The sequence below is a fragment of the Canis lupus genome, chromosome 17 (assembly GCF_011100685.1).
Source record: "Canis lupus familiaris isolate Mischka breed German Shepherd chromosome 17, alternate assembly UU_Cfam_GSD_1.0, whole genome shotgun sequence".
Lineage (NCBI taxonomy): Eukaryota > Metazoa > Chordata > Mammalia > Carnivora > Canidae > Canis > Canis lupus.
Window position 1 is genome coordinate 13,887,844 of NC_049238.1, and position 22,400 is coordinate 13,910,243.

The window sequence follows — 22,400 nt, forward strand, 5'->3', positions numbered from 1 at the left end:
AGCACAGCACCCAGAGCGGTGGTGGTCGACCCCGTGGCAATACCCAATGAATATTTTGAGGTTGCAAATCCCACATATCAGGGCTTGCTTGGTGTGCTTTCCTGTTAAGGACCCCCGGAACTTGTTACCCCCTCCGTGCAGGCGCCTTTCACCCTCCGGAGAACGAGTGATGTCCGCCCTTCTGGGGTCTGAGCAAGGGCTCTTTTTTATTATGATGAGGCGAAGAACTTAGCAGCATGAACCAGTGGGAGACAGAATGGACCGGTGGTTCTCAGGCTTTAGTGTCGTATCCGGATCCCCTGCAGAGCTCGTAAAAACAACACCACCCTCCCGCTCCGCCTCCCCCAGTTGAAGGATCTGGGTACCAGAGTTTAGGCTTCAACGGGTTCCAGATGGGACCTGAGACTTCGCATTTCCAACAAGTTCCCAGGTGATCCCGACGCTGCTGATTGATGGACCACAGCCTGAGAACTGGAAACCACGGCGGTGTTGATGTCTATAGCAGGAGTCATCCTCCAGTGGTCTTAGGCGATGCTGCTCGAGATACAGTGGGAAAGCCTGGACTTGCTGTAGACACACACCTCTGAGGAGGTCCGTTCACAAGTGCTTCCACGCACGCTCCAGGAGACGATTAAATGTAATAATGGAAGTGCAAGTGCTTTGTACACTGTAAAGTGATTGAAAACTGTCAGGGCTTATTGCCACAGGGACCCATCTTCAGGCTGCAGATGTCATAGCTTTTGACCAAGCTTTTCTCAAGTCACCATTCATTCATCTACTCACCCATCCAATAGGCGCCAGACCCCGAGCCCTGTGAGAGTCACAGAGCAATAGGAGGCCATTTCTGCCCTGCAGGTGCTTATCGTCTGGTACAGAGACCTCCACTGCCACAGCCCCCGTTATAGAATCTTCAGGGCAAGAGAAGAGACATACAGGCTGTGTAGTTTGAAATAAACTCCCTACATTATTTTGATAGACACTTCTTCACTCCTGTACATTTGGGAAGGATATAACACGCAGTGAACAGTCGCATTACAAATAGAAGAGGGTTAGAATGTCAGGAGAAGGTTTCAGGTGAGTGCTGAAGATGGAGCTCACAGGTGGAGAGGAGCACTGTCCCTGGTGATTCCACAAGGCACCAGAGCAGAAATCACCAGGGATGGGCCCTTATTCCACCCTTTCTGTAATTTGAAGCTGCCTCTCAAACTCACTGATCCCAGAGCATCTGTTTCCTCTTTTTCTATCTATCCATACTTTTACTTCAAAGAGGACCTCAATTCTATGGTCTGACCACTTCCAGCCCATGCAGATCTCTACCTTTTTGACCTTCTCTTGGAACTGAGGACAAAAAAGCCCTCTTGTGTTGACTATAACAGTTTTCATGCTTGACTTACTTTACCAGATTGTTTGAGATTTTCAATTTCCTAAAGGATGGGATTATGTCTGAGTTTCTTTTGTCATCTTCACACTGAAGAACGCATAGAAAATAGTAGCTACTGAATGAGGGTCATGACTGATATATTTTGGACTAGCTTACATCAAATTAAGAAGCAGAGCAAAAGCTATATGTCAAGCAGCAGTTTTCTCGAGGCAGAGCTGGGGTGGAGTATGTATACATAGTGCACTAGAGATAGAGGTGGGGATAGAAAGAACAGGAGAGGGCATGAAGAGGAGGAGGAGGAGGAGGAAGGAAATCCCCAGATCTGCTATGTAACTGCTGTGTACTTCAAGCACAGAACTTAATGGAAAGACTAATCTGTTCAAGATGGGTCCTTTGGCCATGGAATTAATAAGAACAACTTGATGTGGAAGGCTCTATAACATAGAGAAAGTAGACAGAATATAGCTTTTGAAGTTAAGACCTGATTTTGGATCTTAGTTCTGCCATTTATTAGCTGCGCATTATGGGACAAGCTACTTTTTCTTTGTGAGTATTAAGTTCTTCATTGATAAAAATGGGGTAATAATAATAATACTATGTTACAAACATTTGATTTGTAAGAAAATGAGGTGGCATGAAAATAACCAGCTCACTGTGCCTATTATAAAATGGATTATGGTTAAAAACTGCTCAATGTTTCTTGAAAACAAAACAAAAATAATAAAAGAATGGTAACAGCGAAAGTCTAGGATATAGGATACCATACTTTATGTTACATTTTGAAGTGGCAGCCAAGGCTTTTTTTCCTGTGTAAACCTTGGACCTACCTGCTGGCCCAGAGCTAAAGATTTCAAATGTGAAGCCTTGTGGTCCAGAGGCAATGGACCCACCAGGTAAGCTTCAAAGGAGCTTGCTTACCCAGGAACTTCTGTCTGGATCTCATCTTAAGATGGAAAGTGCCCGATATGAATAACCTGCTGATTTATTTCTGAATGAACAGTGTCAGAATTGGTATTCTTATGCAGGTGGAGTGACTTTTTAATTTTGTATTGATTAAAAAGCTGGTCATAGAGGCAACAGAATAAACTCTAATTTTCAAGATTGTGTTTAGCCTTACTCTTTCCTTCCTTGAAGACCAATATTCTACAGTGATGATGGGTAACAATTCATTCTGTCTACCAACATCCAAAAATGAGCAATGCTTTGTAAAACCAACTAGGCTTTAGCCTTTCAGCTTTTAAGCATTCAAGTACTAAGCTTATCCTAAAGAGTCATCATTATGATTTACCCATGAGGGTAGGTGCAGTTGTATTCAACAGCACTGACAGCTCAAAGAGAAGTAGTTGAAAGTAACCTGAAAGTTCAAAATGTTTTCAAAAAAATCAAAAGGTAACCTCTTTTCCAAATGAACTAAGTTCTGGCCTGATCTTCTGAAATACCTATCTAATAACCTAGAGATCCACAAAAAGTGGTTTCTGTAATACCGGACTCACTGCTTTATTTCTCCTCTCCATCCCTAATTGTTCATTTTTGATTAATGCCATAAGGTACATGAGCTGATATGGTGCCGAGCTTCTGTGCCCCTTCAATGTGGAACATGTGGTCATCAAAGAAAATGTGGGGCCTTATCTTCACCAAAATGGGACCTTTGGGGGCTCCAGCAAGGAAAAGAGCTTCGTCTATCTCTAGACCCCAGCGGCGAAGGGTTTTCAGCACACGGGCGCCTGAACTGGCTGCACTCCTGGCTGTAACCAGGTAGGTCCTGATAGGGCAAAGTAACCGTTCGTCTTTGGCATAAAACTTCTTTTGCAGTCTGCCTAAATCTTCCAGAAAGCCTTTTAAGGGACCCTGTAAAAGGAACATATGTCACAACTGTGATCCAGTGAGCTAAAGGAAGTGAATGCTGAAAAAAAAGCAGAGGCTTATAAGAGCTTATAAAAGGATATAGTACTGCACTAGGCATGCAGTATTATAACAACAATGGAACAATCTTGAAATTCTATGCATTTATGTGAATATATTTCCTTGTAGCATGAAACTATCCTTGCATTCCTGGAATGAATGTAGGATGACCGTATAATTTATTATCTTAAATATTGATGTTTTAAGAGTGAAAGAAGTTTCTATAAAAATTTAAACCAGGGCAGCAGACATAAATTTTCCATGACAAAATGGGATACTCTAAATAAAATTTGGTTAATCACCAAAAGAACTATTTTAGTTTTCTTTTTGTGAATTGCAGATTTTAATATTATGAAGTATACTCCTTTATTTAGTTCAGTGCCTTCTGGGCTTGAATCTAACCTTGTCTCATATTTACAGTTACCTTTATGATCTTCAAACTCACTTTTATTTTCAACCTTTCTGAACACTTAATTTCAGCTGTTTTCTGGAATAGAACAAGAATTGGGTTTTGCTATGTGTTCCAATCTGGAAGTCTTAATTTTTGAAACAAAGTAGAATTTTAGGCCACTTACATTTATTGGTATTATACATATATGTGATGGTTCTTTCTTATGCTCTTTATTGCATTTTCTTGTTTAAAGATTTTAAAGGATTGTTCATTGAGTGTGTTTTTTTTTTCCTTTGTGGATGTATGTGTGTTTTATCTAAGATTTAGGAAGGTTTGTATTCTTTCTTTCTATTGGTTTCTTTGTAACTATGTTTTTATAGTTCTGTTTTTTTATTTTTTTTTAATCCAGGATCTATTCTTTTTTTACAATGTGAAATAATTAAATCACAGCACTTATTCACCTCTCTCTTATCCTCTATTTCTTCTGCACCACCCAATTTTACTTGTTCCCTCTTTCTCAGTGTTTACATTTGCATTATTAAAGATTCTTATATTTTTGTTTATCAGCTTTACATCCTATCCTTTGATCACCTATTATTACTGAAGATAGCTTCCTTAGCTATTTTCCTCCACGTTTTTCCAGTTTTCATTAGTTATATCATTTCTACATTGTTAGGACACATAATGTGTGCTTTCTTTTCTGCCACCATATTCCCTACAATTGATTTAGTTTAGTTCTGGGATTAAATATATCCTGTGCCCATTTGTCCCTTTGTGTTTCCAATCATCTACATGTTGGCTGAAATGTTGTCTTCTAGACTAGTTTTCTCAAGAAAATCTTATGGAAATAACAACCCCTGATATTTTCAACTGTTGATCTATATTCTTTTTACATGAATGAATTTTTAGCTGGGTATAGAATCTGTGATTTAGATTTTCCTTCCATTTTCTTAGATTTTTAAAAAAGATTTTATTTATTTATTACACATACACACACACACACACACACACACACACAGGGAGGCAGAGATACAGGCAGAGGCAGAAGCAGGCTCCATCAGGGAGCCTGATGTGGGACTCGATCCTGGAACTCCAGAATCACACCCTGGGAGCCACCCTGAAATCCCAGATTTTTTTTTTTTTCAATTTTTATTTATTTATGATAGTCACAGAGAGAGAGAGAGAGAGGCAGAGACATAGGCCGAGGGAGAAGCAGGCTCCATGCACCGGGAGCCCGATGTGGGATTCGATCCCGGGTCTCCAGGATCGCGCCCTGGGCCAAAGGCAGGCGCCAAACCGCTGCGCCACCCAGGGATCCCGATTTTTTTTTTTTTTTTAATAAGTAATGCTCTACTGTCTTTTTCTTTTGAGTGCTGCTGTGGAGAAGATTGAGGACAGCTTGATTTTCTTCCCCACTCATATGTGCAGACTGCTCAAAGAATTACTTCTTCATATTTGATGTAAAACAATTTTACTAGGGAACATCTCCAATTTTATGATCACTTTGTTCAATTTCTGATTATATAATGTGGCCTTTAATCTTTTAATAGTTTAATATATGCATTAAGATCTTCTGACAGTTTGAGATGTTTTATTGGTTTATATTTTTATATAAATTTGCATTGCATCTTTGTATTTACTACACACAACCCTCTCCTCCCCTCAGAATATAATGGCAGTGTTTTCTTCAGGGATTCCATTTATGTATATGTTTTCTTTACCTGTGATCTATTTTGTCATTTTTCCTCTCTAAAAACTTATTTTTCAACTCTACTTATTTCCAGAGTTCTGCCATTTAGCTTTTTACTATCTGTCCCCTGATTCTTGCAATTCTACTCTATGACCCTGACTTGCTTTATTAAGTTTTTAAAAGTTATAGTAAATGTTTAGTGATATTTTTTATCATACTTTGGCTACTATTTCTAGTGAGAGATCTATGTGTCTTATTAGATCTTGCCTTTCTTTCCCTTTCCTCAGTATCTTTGCTTATATTCTTTGCCGGTTCTGTTTTTATTACTTATCACTGAAACAGATTGGTTTTCCTTGGAACATTTTGAGGATTTATGGCAAAGGTAAAAGATAATATTCTAAGGCTAACTTGATTTCATAATTCCAAAGATCCCTTCTTCTCTGCTGTCCTGGAAATAAATTGTTTTTTTAATAAACATGGCTTATTTAGATGATCACTGTCTATTTTGATCTAAACATTATTTAGATCACTGTTTCCCTGAGGCTGCATATATCACGAAAAAAACAAGTAATACTCACTTTCTAAAGGTGAAAAACATATCTATATCTATCTCTATGTATGTGAAAAAAAACTATTAACTTTTTTTTTTGTAACAGTAGTAAAGGGGGTACAGTAACTATTAGCAGGAGCCACCCAACTCACAATAGTTTGGCTTTGAAACACAGAGGAATACAGTTCTCCTTGCTGCTTTTGAGTGGTTTCCAAAAGGAGAAATAGGGACAAGTCAGTTTATGTTACTATATTCAAACCAGGTATCCATGTCATCCTTTCTTATTTCTATTTTTGGTATGTTTTATAATTTAAACATTTGTGCAGCAGTACTGGTATATAATTTGTCAATAAAAATATCAAAATATGAAGTAAAGTTCCTAAAAAATACTTTTTGAGAAGCTATATGATTTAAAACATTTGGAATCTGCCTAGGATGTAGAAAGTTAGAAAAACTGATGATATTCCTATCTAAAATAAGAAAAAGTCAGATAATCTAAGAAAAAGATCAGAACATTTATTGAGCCAATTAGAGAGCTGAGGTAATAGGGCAACAGAATGACATGAAATGTAAGGGTACAGTAGCAAAGTACTGTGAGTTGATAGTATAGGTGAAAATAAAATGTGTGACAATAGCATGAAATATGGGAGGAAGGGATTGGGAGTATCCTGTTGTAAGATTCTCACACTGTACATAATGTGGCAATATATTGTTTAAAAGTAGATTGTGCTTACTTAAAGTTGTATGTTGTCAATCCTAGGGTAATCACTGAAAAATTTTAAATGTGTTATAAGTTAATAGTGGAGATAAAAGGAATCCTGGAAACATACAATACATACAATAAATCCAAAAGCAAAAAGTAAGAAAAGGAAAAAGAAACAACAGATGAAACATATAGAAAAAAGTAGGAAGATGGTAGATTTTAATATTAAGTAATGATCATATTAAATACAAATGATCTAAGAATAGCAGTTAAAACACAAGGATTGTCAGATTGTACAAAAAAGGCAACATGAACTATATATGTATACTATCTACAAGAAAGCCAATTTAAATACAGAGACAATATAAATGTAAAAACAAAAATAGGATAAAAATAAAAATTATAGAAAAGATATACAATATAAACACCAGTCCAAAAAAAAATACAAACAAAGAGCAAAAAGCTTGTGTGATTATGTGACTTTCAGACAGAGAGACATTACATAATGAAAAGGGATTATTTAACCAAGAATGTATAACAATCCTAAATATTTGGGCACTAAGCAAGAGAGATTAAAAATACATGAAGCAAAATGTATATAATTGCAAGGTGAAATAGATTGATCCTCAGAATATACTTCAAGACTTTGACACTACCTCCTCAATAGTGGATAGAAGGGATCCCTGGGTGGCGCAGCGGTTTAGCGCCTGCCTTTGGCCCAGGGCACGATCCTGGAGACCCGGGATCGAATCCCACGTCGGGCTCCCAGTGCATGGAGCCTGCTTCTCCCTCTGCCTGTGTCTCTCTGCCTCTCTCTCTCTCTGTGACTATCATGAATAAATAAATAAAATCTTTAAAAAAAAAATAGTGGATAGAAGATAGAAAATCATTGGCAGTATGGAAAATCTGGGCAATATTACCTGGCTAATACACTGTCAACTTAATCTGATTGACATTTTTGACTACTCAATAACACAGAATCAGCATTCTTCTCAAGTAGCCATCAAGTATTCACCAAGATAGGCCATATTCTGGGCTCTTCAACAAATTTAAAGAATTAAAATCATAAAAAAATATATATATATTCTCTATATATACTTAGGAGTCAAAGAGTGAATGTCCTACCCCAAAGATCAGGGACAAGACAACGATGTCCCCTCTTACCACTCTTATTGAACACCACTGAATGCACTAGCAAAGGTATTAAGGCAAGAAAGATAACTAAAAGACATACAGAATGGAAACAATGAAATAAAAGTGCTTTTATTCCCAGTCAACATTGTCTATGTAGAAAATCTCAAAAAAACAAAACAAAACTACAAAAATTTTTCTATACTAACTGGTGAATTTAACAAAGTTGCAAGATACAAAGTCAATATGCAAAAACCAATTGTATTTCTGTATATTTACAACAGATTGGAAATCAAAATTTTATCATTCACAATAGCACAAAAAATATGAAATACCTAGGTATAAAATCTAGAAAGTGTTGTGATAGCTGTATACAAAAATATTTGAAACACTGTTGAAAAAAAAAATCAAAGATGACCTAAATAAATGGAGAGATATATTATGTTCATGGACTGAAAGACTTGATATTAAAACATCCCCCTCCCCAAGATTAAGCTAAAAATTTAGCACAATCATAATAAAATATCCAAACAGAATTTATTTTCCAAGGATGGACAAGCTAGTTGTTGAATCTGTAAAAAATGCAAAAGACTCAGAATATCCAAAAGAATTTTGAAAAATAACAAATTTGAAGAACTCACACTACCTAATCTCAAGACTTACTATAAAACTGTACTAATCAAGACAGTGTGATATTGGTAAAAGCATGGGCACCTATATTAAAGGAACAGAGAGCTAGTCTTTCCCACAAATAATGCTGGAGCAATTGGAACATCCATAAGCAGTAAAAGTGAACTTAACCAACACTTTGCACAAATACAAAAGTTAATTCAAAATAGATCATAATCCTTAAAAAAGCCCTAAAATTACAAAATTTTGTAACATAGGAAAACATTAAGAAACATAGGAAATTTATGTGACTTTGACGGTTTTTAGATATGACATTAAAAGCACAATTCATGGGCAGCCCCGGTGGCTTAGAGGTTTAGCGCCGCCTTCCACCCAGGGTGGGATCCTGGAGACCTGGGATAGAGTCCCACATCAGGCTCCCTGCATGGAACCTGTTTCTCTCTCTCTCTCTCTCTCTCTCTAATAAATAAATATAAAATCTTTTTTTAAAGCACAATTCATAAAAGGACTAATTGATAAATTGAACTTCATCAAAATTATAAATTTCTGTTCATTGAAAGACACTGAAAGAGAATATATAAAGAGAATTTAAAAAACCATGTTTATCTTGAGACTAAGAGAAAATATTTGCAAAACATATCTGCTAAAAGACTTATATCCCTAGTATGTTAAGAGCTCTCAAACTTCAATAATAAACCCAATACAAATGAGCAAGACATTTGAACAGATATATTTGCCAAAGAGTACACATGATGGCAGATAAACACCTGATAACATGTTCAATACCATTTGTCATTAGGGAAATGCAAATTAAAACCACAATGAGATACCATTATATATCCACTAGAACATCTTAAAAGAGGCAAACAAAAAACAACTTGCCAGTACGAAATACTGTTAAGGATGCAGAGCAACAAAATCTCACATATAGAGCTATTGGGAATGCAAAGCTCTCTGGTCACTTTGGAAAATAGTTTGCCAGTATCTTACAAAGTTAAACATATGACCTAGCGACATATATACCATATGACCTAGTAATCTTACTCCTAGTTATTTACTCAAGAGAAATCAGATCTTAAGTTTATATAGAACCTTGTATCCAAATGCTTAAAGTGGCTTTATTTATAAATGCCAAAAATTGGAAATAAGCTAAATATCCACCCAACAGGTAAATGGACAAAGAAAATGTGGTACAGTCATAAAAGAGACTCGTACTCAGCAATAAAAAGGAATAGACACTACTAATACATGGAATGATGTGGATGTATCTTTTTTCTTATTTGAGAAGTCAAATTCAAAAGATTATATCCTGTGTGGTTCCATTAATGTGACATCTAGAAAAGGAAAAACTTTGGGAAACAAATCAAATTAGTAGTGGAGAGATAGATCCTGAAGATTGCAGGGTAGGATGTCTACAAAGATGCATGAGGGAATTTTGTGAGTATAATGAGTATTTTGAGTTTGGTCATCATTTCATAATTGTATACACTTGTCAAAAACGTTTAGAACCATCCACTAAAAATTATGAATTTCACTATATATAAATTATACCTCAATATTTCTGATTAAAACACAGACATACACACACACGATTGGAGACCACTGGCTGAGAATGGTGAGATGAGGTAGGCATCAAATCAGGAAATGTCTGTTACTTGCTGTGGTGCCACACTGGAGGCTTATAAATTGCACTGAGTGGACAAGTTAATCCTGTCCAGCTGTCTACTCCATCTGAGATAACTAGAACATTGTCATGACCAAGCCGCAAGTCCCATGATCAACATACTTGAAAGGTTTGGGCAGTAATTTCACCTCATAACGTCTTTCCCATCAGTGGAACACATTGGCAAAGGCTGGTCTTTATAGAAAAGCTACCCTCTTCTATGTAAAAAAAAAAATAGCATCTTTATCCACTGCCAGAAGGACTGCATAATGAAACAAGTAGGTTTAATAGAAATTTGTTGGGTATTCCAGTAATAACTAGTATTGGGCTTCAAAATTTCAATCGTTTAATGGGAAGAACAAGTTCTTTAACTTGGAAAAGGGAAATGATTAATGCCAAATCTAAAAGAAATTTGAATTATTTACCTGTAATGAGAAAATGATATTTTAAGATTATCTTGAAGTCATTATGTTTTTGAAGTTTTTTTTTTTTAAGTGTTCTTTTTCTGGAACTCTTCCAAATTTCAGTAATAGTTAAAGGCTACTATACAATGGCCTCTGAATTTCAGCAAAGCAGACTTTAAGTAAAATACAACAAAAGACTTTCCTCTCAATTTGTTAGCATTAAGCAACTTCATAACATAAGATCGAGGCTTCAAAGAAGCTATTATGGAGGGGCCATGAAGTTATATGCATGTACACACACACACACACACACACACACACACACACTCATACACACAGTTTAAATATCACTTGCTGTAACATGAGGTGAGTTAGTGAAACTTTTCAGCTTTCAGTTGGTCTATTTATATTTTTAGAAGTGTAATGAAAATAACAACTTGAAGTTTATCTTAAGTTCTAGAAGAGCTAAGAAAAAAAAAAAGACCAATTCTTTGGTCAAATTCTTAGATTAAAATTAAATAACCCATCAGTTCAGATTCAGTTTGGAGAATATTTTGATGTTTCAGATTTCTTTGGTTCAGAAGTTGTAAATTTTGTTCTTTTCAGACTGTGACTTTAACACTTCAGTTCATGGACTGATTCCAAAAAAACGAAATATTCAGTTTCATTTTGATTAGGTGTTCATAGCTTGCACTTGTTTGAGGCTCATTATTTTGATTCAATTTGAGCTCTCAGTTGTGCAGATTTTCTCAATTAAGTAATGCCGTTAGTGAGTTTGAGGTTTATGGACAAAGAGGTCCACAAATGTTTACTGACCTATTGGAAATCATTTTACTATTCTGGGAATTTATTATGTAGAAATGGCTCACTGGTAAACCATATTACCTCTATTACTTATAATTTGGAGGTGAACTCATTATCACGAGAACATCATAGAAACACTTCCAAAAAGGATAGATAAAAGAATGCTAAAACAAAACAAAACAAACAAACAAAAAACCCAACTGACTAGTAGATGTTTCAAAATGAGGAGTTCATGAAAGGGAGAAAAGTATGAAGGATAAGAAAGGAAGCAAAGTGTAAAGAATAAGAAATGAGGAGTGGCCTGCCTAAAATAATTTAAACTATGTATATCTGTATTTTAGAAAATAAGCAGATGAAAAATAATTAGAACTCACTGAACCCACCTGAGCAAGAGGCTTATTTTCAAATAGTGTTTCATGTTGAAAGAATTTGTCCAGCCCATACTCCTTGGCAATATGTTCAGATTCGTCAGAGAAGAGGACGGCATCCCCGTCAAAGGCCACACGGAGCTGTGTGTCACAGTAAGCCATGTCTTTAGCTCCATCAAACATTGTTGCAGAGGCGATCCCTGGCAGACCATGGAGATTTATTAATACTCTTCTCAGGGGCATCAGTTTCTTCTACCATTTTAATGATTAAAAAAAAAGAAAAAAAAGGTCCGCCCAGACCTCACAATATTTTTGTCTAGCTAACCTGATGACTCAATTGCTCTTTATAACCACACATATCAAAACAGTTGTTTATGCACTGCCTCCATTTCTGTAATGGATGGGAAAGTGTAAAATGGGTTGTAGGACAATCACTGAGAATGTCCACCTCCAAGAAGGTCAAAAGCTCTAAAAGAGAGATTTAGGGGCTGCCACTTGTGGAAACACCTTAGCAGAAAATTTAACAAGGACATAAGCCATATAATCTTATATGAAGCCCAATGAAAGTCAACACTAGTGCAAACCTCTTTATTAACTTGAGGGATAAAACCCAATGAATACCTTCTTGTATTGCTTCTTGTACTTTTTCAGAATCTGCAGAAAGATACAAGTTGGTAAGATATGCCTTCAAATAGCCAATGGGGCTTTTTCCACCGGTCAGACAGAAGCGATCAATTAGTAAGCCTATTATTGGGCAAGAAAGACTTTGTTATGTCAGAGACAATATCCTTACTTTAAATGTAAATCAAAGTTATCTTAGGAATAATTGAGGAATAACCTTAGGAATAACTTCCTTACTGAGGTTTTAGAATTACCTTTGTAGCACTAATATTGAAAAACTGCTATGTTACATATAAAAATTATATTTTAAATTATATTATTATTTTATATAGTAGTGAATGTATTTGGTGTATGATAGCTTATTAAGTATGTTCACATAGACCATGCCAGTTTACACTCACAACAGTTGTATGATAGGCATTATTATCATTGTTACAGAAAAGGATATTGAGACACAAAGATTTGTCTAAGCCCACTGATTCACAGTGACTCTTGTGACTAGACTAGACAAAGTTCTCTTCCTTCAACCACAGGCTCTTTACTTGTTGAAAGAGGTAGTTAACGTGTGGCTTTATTTTAAGCACTATTTCTGTATTTCTGGAGGGACAATACAATAGTAATGACAAGCACTGCTAGGGTTTAAGCTGTTTTCTGAAAACAACAACAAAAGGTCTGAAATTGTTTCTGGACTTGAAACTGTATTTATTTATTTGTTTATTTATTTTTAAAGATTTATTTATTTGAAAGAGAGAGAAACCAAGCACGGGGGGTGGGATGGGGGAGGGCAGAGGGAGAGAGAATCCTGAGAATCATCAAGCTGACCCCCTCCCTGAGGGCTTGATCCCAGGACCCCAAGATCTTTCCTTGAGCCAAAACCAAGAACCAGCTGCTTAGCTGAGTTACCCAAGTGTCCCTTTACTTGAAATTTTAAATATAATTTAAAAGTACACTAAATATTAAAATGCCATTAAATGTCTTTCGAATCAATAACAATTAAAAAACAAATGCTAGATATTGGTGAAAGGTTTGTGACATAGGCACCTATTTTTACTTTAGATGAAAGTATAAACTGGTACAAGCTATCTAGAAAGTAATTTGACAATATGTATCAAGAGCTTTTATTGGTTTATACTTTTTGACATTTTCTAGCTTATTCTAAGGGAATAATCTGAAACTCTGATATAGATTTACGTGTAAAGGTCTCAGTTCAAGATTATTTATAAGAGCACAACACTCTAATGATTTGAGAACAATTAAATAAAGCATAACATTATGCATATGATTCAAAGTGTTTTTAGATACATAGTGAACTGTGTAGCTGTACGTGATATAAAGTAGAATTTTGTGTCTTGTCAGTTGTTTTTCCTCTGTATGGATTAAGAGTATAGTAGGGTCCATCCATCCACAGTTAAGGTTGAAGTGTTTGCTATGATATTAACAAATACCCTTTTTTTCACTTAAGCCAATATTGGGCATAAGTGCCACAAAAGTGTATTCTACAAACCCTTAAATAATATTAATTTAATGATCAGAAATAATTTGGTGGCATTGAGGACTTCAGAAGCAATTAAAACATCATCTCCCTTTTTAAGGAGATCACAGTTCACTGAGAGCCAGGCATGTAAAACAGAAATGATAATGTAATAGGCCATAGCAGAGGGAGATACAAATTGCCTTCAGCACCCAAATAATGGAAGAAACTAACTCTTCCAGGTGAAAGCCTATTGTTTCACGAATAAAGTTGCTTTAGAAGATGAACTCAACCAGCTCATTAGCAGAACTGATAGGTACATATGATTTCTTATGCCCTTGATGGGCTCAGTTTGGTGAAGAATCGATAGACCCAGGGTACCTACTAAATTGTGTAAGATTGTGTGTTGTAAAAAATAAAAGGTTTAGCATAGATGAGTACTATGATCTCTTCTCATGTCTTAACACTATGAAAGCTGCTGTTTTGAAAGGCAACCATTTTTTAAAGTATGTCTCAGACATCAGACTTATAATTAGGATAATGTAAAACTCATAAGTTGTAAGACAGCTTGATTATTTATAACTATGCCCACTTCAAACCTTGAATTTAAATATGCAAAAGTTCAATGTTACTTTGACTTGACATATCCATAAACCTGGATAGGTACTTAGAAAATAGTCTAAAGCTCCCCAAATAACAAGTCAAGTAATTCCATAACAGGAAAATGGGGATTTTCTCTGAAAGTATCCAACATGCTGATGGAAATGCCATGAGGAACCTAGAGTCAATCAAAATTTCCATGTTAAGGAACAAAGATAATTTTGCTGGCATGGATATGGATTTGATGTGTGAGGAGAGCAGTCAGGGAGAATCAGATTGTAAGAGTGGCCAGGAAAGGTGAAAACCCGTAAACCTCAAACACGGATCTGTGGTGAGCAAGAGGTTTGATCACACAGGGAAAGCCTCTGGGTTGATGGCTCCTTGAAGTCAAGTTTAGAAGTGAAAAACATAAAACAGAGAAATATATTGCGGGAGCTGGGATTAAGACTTTGAAATTCACACTTGACAAGTTAAGTCCAGAGCTTTGGGCCCAACGCTATGCTGAAGTTAAAAATGAACATGGCCTCTCTTTCTCTGACATAGGCAAATAAACATTCCTCACGCAGAGGGGGGTTTCAGTATCAAAGACACTGCATTAGTTAGGCCACAGTTAGCAAAATAACATGGCTTCTCTCTTCCAGAGCAGCAAGCTGTTCTTCCACATGGTATTTATTTTACTTACCATAGTGATTGACGCTGTTTATAAGCCGCACTCCCACTTGGGCATGGTTATTAGTCATCAGTACAATATCAAATAAGTCCTGTTCGTTAGGATACAGCTCACGGAGTCTAGCATTGACATGCTGCAGTGCCTGCAGGTTACAAACATGAATGCATGTAAAGAGGGCCAGGCAAGGTGGGCATTGAAGTCTGAAGTCTGGAGAGAAAAGATATCATTGGTGTCAAATTCAAACTCTGAAGACTCTTCACTGAGAGATCGTGGCTCCTTGAAGGTGGGGTTATGCCACTCATTTCTGTACTTTCAGCCTCTTATGCAAAGGACTTCAGTTAATGTTTACTGAATAGATAGGTAATGTTTGTTGAAAATTGTTACATTTGGTTTTCTAGAATTCTCTCTGTGGGGTAGGCAGAGAAAAGGATTGGGATAACCCTTTCATGCTTTGTCTATTTTTTTTTATTTCTAAAATCTGCTTTTCTTTATCATCTGGTGATTATCATTTATTGTGAAACTATAGAATGCTTCCTGAATTTGCATATTATCCTTGCAAGGAGACATGCTAATGGTTTCTGTATTGTTCCAATTTTAGAATACATGCTACCAACACACTTTGTCTATTTTCTAAACATGAGTCTTTAGAATAGGTCAGTAGTTTCTTCCCATGCTTCTAAAATGCCCTATAATCACTTCCTACTCAGGGATCCCTGGGTGGCTCAGGAGTTTAGTGCCTGCTTTCCACCCAGGGCGTGATTCTGGAGTCCCAGGATTGAGTCTCACATCAGGATCCCTGCATGGAGCCTGCTTCTTCCTCTGCCTATGTCTCTGCCTCTCTCTGTGTCTCATGAATAAGTAAATAAAATCTTTAAAAGAAAATCACTTCCTACTCACACCTTGCAGAAGTGTCATTTATTTCTGCCTGGTTATAATGTTATTGTGTAACATTTGTATAAGTTATATACGGGATCAGTGTTACGAGTTCAGAGAACCTTACATTTTTCAATTAAAATCATGTCAACCAAGATCATCTTGATTTTCTTAATATGTTATATTTGGATCAAAAGCAGCTAAAGTGAATTTCATCTCATTTTAATGAGGCATTTTGTTTCTACTATAGGCATTGTAAACTCATTATTGCTTCTGGTTACCATTCCTTCTAGGAAGGAAACAAAGGTGTTTCTTAAAGGTGTCATGATTAGAACTGCACTGAGGCCATCTCAACATCCCAAATCTAGAACTGGAGGCCCTTTCTCATCAGTCTATGAGCCTCTATTGGAAGCATAAGCTGACCTGGGGTCAATTTGAAAAAGACAAGGATTACAAGAGTGGACCAGGAATTATCTGGGAACCTGGATGAGATCCCAAGGGTTTTCATGGGTCCTTCCCTCTGCATCCGGGGTCCTGCCATTACAAACACAGTATAACAGTGTACCTTAACAAAGCGGAACGCAGGCCCTGGGGTCAGGATGACATTCTCATTGTTGAGCTGATATTCCATGTACTTTTCTAGACCCTCTTCCTCGTAGATTTTCCTGGCGTCCATCATGTTGAAAAGAGCCCGGGATGACACAGCGATGGTGATAGCATTCTTGGGTTTGGGCTACAGAGAAGGGCGCCATTGGGAGGACAGTCAGCCACACAGATGGAAGGGATCAGGAAAGGGGCTCATGCCAAGGCAAGGTGGGAAGAAAACAGCGAGGCCCCTGTTGGAGCCCTGGGATGCTGGAGACAGCCAAGGGCTGGGATTCCCTCCAACTCCTAAGGCTGCATGGGTAGGGGCGAAGCTGGGCAGGACTTCCTACACATTGGAGAGGAGGGAGGCTGGGGGAGACTCAGGCTTGCAGGGTTGAGTGGAGGGGACCCTTCTCACCGGTCGGGGGCGCGAGCAGCTCGGGATCTTCTCATACAGAGTTTTCACCGAGGCCCAGTAGGCTTCCTCCTCCTCCTCCTCTTCCTCCCGTTGGTGCTGCCGGGGTGGTTGAGGCAGTTCGGACAGACAGTCGCGGTCCAGCTGAGAGGAGTAAGTCGATCTGCGCTGGGAATACGACTTCCATTCGGTGGGGGGCGTGCGTGGGTAATCCCGCAGCTGCGAAGACTCCCGGGAGTCGCGGATATCCCGCACGATGCCGTGAGCCCAGGCTTCGGGATTCTCTTGCATCCTGGTGCTGCGCCGGGATGAGCTATGGGGCTCCGGGGGAGTGGGAGGACGCGAGTCGAGAGGCATGGGCGGCGTGGATGGCAGAGGTGGCGTGGGCGGAGAGGCCTGCTCTGACAGCTGCTCTGGGGACTCGTGCTGGCTAGGGGAGGCAGATGAAGTCCGGGAGGTCGTGGAGCTATTGGGGAGCTGGAGCAAGAAAGTGAGTTTGCATTAGATGCGTATCTGTCCCCATCTCTAACCAGGAGGAGTCAAGGAGCCTTCCCCTCCCCTCTATCCATTCATAGCCCTTAACTTGATCCTAGTCAATCCTAGCTCCTTTCAGTGGGGCTTGAAGGGGCTCAGATGTTTCAAGGCCCCAGTTATTGGCTATTTCAGTTACATGGGCACAGAGATAGACGGTTCTTATTTCCCTCTACCTTCCCCCATCAGCACCTCAAGCTTTTTTTTTTTTCCTTTGGAGTTGATAGGGCACAGGTCTTCTTCCTTGCTTGCCCTAAGGCAGCTGGCACTTAGTTTGTTGCTTCCTTTGCATTTGCTCAGAGATCTCCAGGTAGGATGGGTCCTTGCTCACCACTGCCTTCATCTGTGACCTCCAGTTAACTCTATGAGCAACTAGACCAGACGTTCCCACCAGCAGACTCTACAAAACACCTGGAGGTACCTCTCTCTACATTGCCCTCTGATTAATGCCATGATTGCTGGGAAGGTTGGTGGATTGGAGAACGAAACATCTCTCCATTGCCTTCAGAACTCTGTGTGCCTTGGAGCACCTGGGTGGCTCAGTGGTTGAGCATCTGCCTTTGGCTCAAGTCTTGATCCTGGGGTCTTGGAATCAAGTCCCACATCGGGCTCTGCATGGGGAGCCTGCCTCTGCCTCTGCCTCTGTCTCTGTGTCTCTCATGAATAAATAAATAAAATCTTAAAAAAATAAAAGTAAAGAAAATAACTCTATGTGCCAATGGAGCTCATCTGGAGAGAATCATCTTCCTAAGTAAAAAGGAAGAATTCTAGAGAAAAAATACCTTTACGAAGGTGTGCAATGAATTATTAAGCATCTATATATTATTTCAGTTTTTATGACTGTTTCATGTGTTTCAAAAGGCATATTTTTGGTTAGACTATTGAGCCACTTTTCACAGAGATACATGTTTCCTAGTGGCTAGGTCTGTGTCATTCTCTCTCCCTGTATTAAAAACTTAATCTCAAAACTAACATTTTCTTTTCATGGGGTCAGGCCTAGTTAAGGGACCAAAACAACACACAATCTAACACTTTTCAACAATTTATCTCTTTTGTTGATTTTTCCACTCCATCTTCTAAGGTTTGATTATTCAGTAAATAGTTGTTAAAGGAAGGAAGGAAGGAAGGAAAGAAGGAAGGAAGAAGGTAGGAAGGAAGAAAGGAAAAAAGGGAGAAGCCAAAGGGCTTAATCATTAAGTGTAGAGCTTATAGACCTAGTGACCCTGGGCTTTAATCTACCTCTATTAGTGTTATTAATGTGAGATCTTAGGTAAGTTACTCTGTGTCAATTTTCTCAACTTAAAATGGGGCTTATGGGGTTTTTGTTTGTTTGTTTTAATGATGATTGAATTAGCTAAAACATGTGAAGTACATAGAGGGGCCTGGCACATAGAAAGCATCAATAAATGTTAACTATTATTATTATATCATGTTCTCCATAATTTTATATCCATCTCTACCTTAAGACTGGTGCTCTTGCTTCTGGGTTCGTCTATTGATGGACCTCTGGTAGATGGGCTCCGTGAAGTTCGGGACCACTGATTTCGCACAAGGAGACCTCGGGAATCAGTCTTTGGCAATGATAATTCCTGTGATCCCTTTGGAGGAGAGAAGAGACCCAGGGATGTAACACCCCATCACCCACTCCTGCCATGAGCATGCCTACAGAACAACTACTTCAAGCTGAACATAGCAGAGCCCAAAGAGAAGGTCCTTGTCCTATATGGCCTTACCTCAACCTTGGCCCTTACATGCTATTCTAGCTCTGGCCCAATCCTAAACTCTCTGAGGAGCAAAAAAATAGAGATCCACCTGGAGGAGAATCCAAAACTAAGAAACAAATCTGATGTCTCATATTTTTTCACCTGTGGCTCTTCTTAAATGGAAGATGGCAGAGTTGACCATTTTTCTTCCCTTTTTCCCATTTTCTCCCTTAAGGTTAAGCCTGTTAGCTGAAGCTAGGAAGACATATATATTTACCATTTTTGAGTACACTACAAAGATGAGGGCAGCTAGCATCTAAGTGAGGCTGCAGCAGGGCTCCCAAGCAGCTGCCTAAGAGGGCATAGAGCATTCTTTAGCTTTTCCTTTGGGAAGAATCAAACTGGAAGACCCTATGGAGAGGCAAGTGGAAGAGTTTCTATTCCCCATATCCTTCCCCTCACCCAGATTGCCTGTGGCTCCCCTCCAAAATCAGTAGTTTGATCTCTGCTCACCCTGATCATGGTGATCTGCCGGCCCTGCTCCCACAACAGGCACATGTGAATATAAATACGTATTGTGCGGCAAGGGCCAAGAGGTACTGTTCCCTCAGCTGCACAAAGGCAGCGTCTACACGACGTGTGACCTCGCATGGGGCAACATCTCAGCAAGTGATTCGGATTGACTGCACGCCTCATCTGAAAGATTGTGCAGAAAATGGTCAATGCGATGGCCAGACTCCCCTGCCCTCCCTGATTTGAACAAAGACCAGTCTCCTCCCATAGGCTGAGCAGAGAAGGTGGCTGTGGTTTCTAATTATATATTCTACATGAACATGGGGATGTGTACTGGTGGGGAAAGCAGGGACCAGCTTCTTCTAGTTTGTCCTTAGCCTCTCCATGAGGATATTAGATATCCCTTAATAGAAATCTTGGAAGCTCAGTCTTATCTTCCAGAACATCCCTACCCCCTCAAATTTTCTGTTGTGCTTTCTGCTCTGTAATTCTCTACCAACACTTAAGAGGTCAGCTCACCTGAGTGCTCAGACGAACTCCTGATTTGTCAGAATCCTTTCTTTTCTCTGTGTCTATGCTGTCTTTTGAGTTCTTCGATCCAGTCTCATTCTTAATATGGAAACAAAGAATGTTTATTAATTAATCACAGGAGCATAAGAAACCTTGGGTTTGGGAATAAAAGGATAAACAAAAATTAGAATTTGTCTCTTTGCCAATATAAAAAAACATATGTACATATATATATATATGTATATACATGTATGCATTTTAGACATTTTCCATCTTGTTCTAAGAGGCATAAATAAAAATAATACATATCAGAGAACTATATAAACAATTTTTAATATATAAATTTGTTGGTTTATAGATTTGAGGCATGAGGCATTTATCATTTTAAAAAATGATGCCAGAGGAAATACTGTGGGATGACTTTCCAGAGCTCAGTAGGACTTTGATTTAAATGTGAAATTACTCATACAGAATAACATTTATTTTCTCTACTACTCTAAAGATTGCTACTTAAGGAACTTTTCGTTTGGCCATGAAACTTCTTTTGTTTCTTTTCTTAATAAACCTGAACTCCAATCTTCTGTGGATCTAAGCCTCACCAATATTAGCTGGATTTTTAAAATCAAGGTTATTAATCCTGTGCAGATCTATTGACAGTCCTACCTTCTGTACATATTTTCTAATTGTTCATACCAGCTAGGATGAAAAGAGGTTTCTTGTGAACAAGCTAAGAGGGAAGACTAGTTAGGCGAGAACAGGGAGATAATTCATGTCATGGTCACTATTCAAATATGTTTATTTTCAACTGCGGGAAATATCATTGTATTGGAGCATTATTTGTATTGTTTCACGCTAACTCAGTAGCTATAATGTGATCAAGACTAGTGTTATTTCCTATTTTAAGAGCTCATCTTCTAATATGGATCAGTGTGCTCAGGAGCAGCATGTGCATTATTTCCTTTTTGCATCAGTGTTAGCTGGACATTTGAGTCTGTGACTGCAGAGAATGGCAGAGGTGTGTGGTCCTTGAACTGATCCTGAAACCCTTCCAGCCATTCCTTACATCATCACCATGAAATCCTGTCACTTATAACTGCAAAAGATATTTAAAACTCAGTTCCTCTTCTCTGTCCCTATTATCATTGCCTTGTTCCAGATCTCAGATCATTATGGGCCTTCATTCTTAGAATTATAGACTTTTGATTAGGCTTCATAACCTCAAATCCTCCCTGATTTCTAGATCCATAGACCCCATCTATTTAAAGTGATATTTATAAAACATAAATCCAATTATGCTTCATTTCTGGTACACTCTTCATTCACTTTTTTTTTTTATTGACCAGGAGCCTCATGGTGTATCCTGTCTACCTCCAACTTGCCCTCCACTGTACACTTTTATAGGTATGTTTGCTTGTGCTAAATGACTTGTATTTGCCTACATATCAACCTGTTTCCTTGTAACCTCCTCTTCTCTTTAATATTCTTCAAAATGCATCTCAGCATGACCTGGGAGAAGTTGCACAGGCAACACATTGCTTTGTGTTGCCTGTGTTTTTTGTAAGTACTTTTACTGAGCACTGAATTGTACTTTGTTTATGTATTCTCTTTCCTACTATGCTGTGCATTCTTCAAAGATAGAGTATTTTCACTTCTTGTCACTAACATATAAGCATATGCTCAATAAATGCTGAATTATTAGACTGACTTATCCTGAAGGTTTTTTTTTTAAGATTTTATTTATTTATTCATGAGAGATACAGAGAGAGAGAGAGAGAGAGAGGGAGAGACAGAGAGGCAGAGACACAGGCAGAGGGAGAAGCAAACTCCATGCGGGGAGCCCAATGTGGGACTCGATCCTGGGACTCCAGGGTAGATCCCAGGACCCCAGGATCACGCCCTGGGCCGAAGGCAGGCACTAAACCACTGAACCACCCAGGGATCCCTCCTGAATGCTTTAATCCTCTTTTGCTCCATTTTTCATATTCTTTATTTTCTTTCCATTTACTCCACTTGTAGTAGTATATGAAATGATTTAATTGTTGCAGAATATTCCCAGAGGTAATGATATTTACATTTGTTGATGTCTGCATTTTCTTAGCTCTAATGCAAGATTCTAGGACATTCAATTCACTCACCTTCTTTTTTTGTTTCAGAGATGTTTGACTCATTTCTTTTCACTCTTGAATTTCTTTTGTTGTTATGCAGGTTTTCCTCTCCCCAGCTCCATTTCCTGTTGTTTCTGTTGCTCTAAGTTTGCATTTAGAATGTCAAATTTATGACATCATATGTGA

General features: G+C 38.2%; 1 protein-coding gene and 1 non-coding gene across 5 annotated transcripts; both read right to left on the reverse strand.

Annotated features, from left to right (window-relative positions):
* Nucleotides 1-182: 182 nt before the first annotated feature.
* NT5C1B (5'-nucleotidase, cytosolic IB) lies at nucleotides 183-22,400 on the reverse strand. Of its 4 annotated transcripts, none has more exons than XM_038560842.1 (10): nucleotides 22,245-22,400; nucleotides 20,119-20,208; nucleotides 19,600-19,782; nucleotides 18,844-18,981; nucleotides 16,856-17,329; nucleotides 16,418-16,585; nucleotides 14,992-15,121; nucleotides 12,239-12,361; nucleotides 11,633-11,817; nucleotides 183-667 (listed from the first exon to the last, which is right to left on the reverse strand). In XM_038560842.1, the coding sequence occupies exons 1-10, from the start codon at nucleotides 22,275-22,277 to the stop codon at nucleotides 632-634; spliced, it is 1,560 nt and encodes a 519-aa protein (XP_038416770.1). In that variant the 5' UTR covers nucleotides 22,278-22,400; the 3' UTR covers nucleotides 183-631. The 4 variants fall into 4 exon arrangements, with proteins under 4 accessions (XP_038416770.1, XP_038416766.1, XP_038416767.1 ...); XM_038560838.1 differs by lacking the exon at nucleotides 183-667 and adding an exon at nucleotides 2,126-3,229 and having other exon boundaries at nucleotides 22,245-22,277; XM_038560839.1 differs by lacking the exon at nucleotides 183-667 and adding an exon at nucleotides 2,906-3,229 and having other exon boundaries at nucleotides 20,119-20,261; nucleotides 22,245-22,367.
* On the reverse strand, nucleotides 15,496-15,597 carry LOC119864077. Its single transcript, XR_005372861.1, has one exon. It is a non-coding gene; the product is annotated as a U6 spliceosomal RNA (small nuclear RNA).

What these genes read in the sequence shown, in the direction of transcription:
- NT5C1B (XM_038560838.1), bottom strand. Translation starts at nt 22,277, where the DNA reads ATGAGTCAAACATCTCTGAAACAAAAAAAGAAG. An exon ending in GGCAGATCACCATGATCAGG is followed by an intron (nt 18,982 to 19,599) that starts GTGAGCAGAGAT and finishes TCTCCTCCAAAG; the next exon opens with GGATCACAGGAATTATCATT. An exon ending in AAAATAAGCCTCTTGCTCAG is followed by an intron (nt 3,230 to 11,632) that starts GTGGGTTCAGTG and finishes TTCCTTTTACAG; the next exon opens with GGTCCCTTAAAAGGCTTTCT.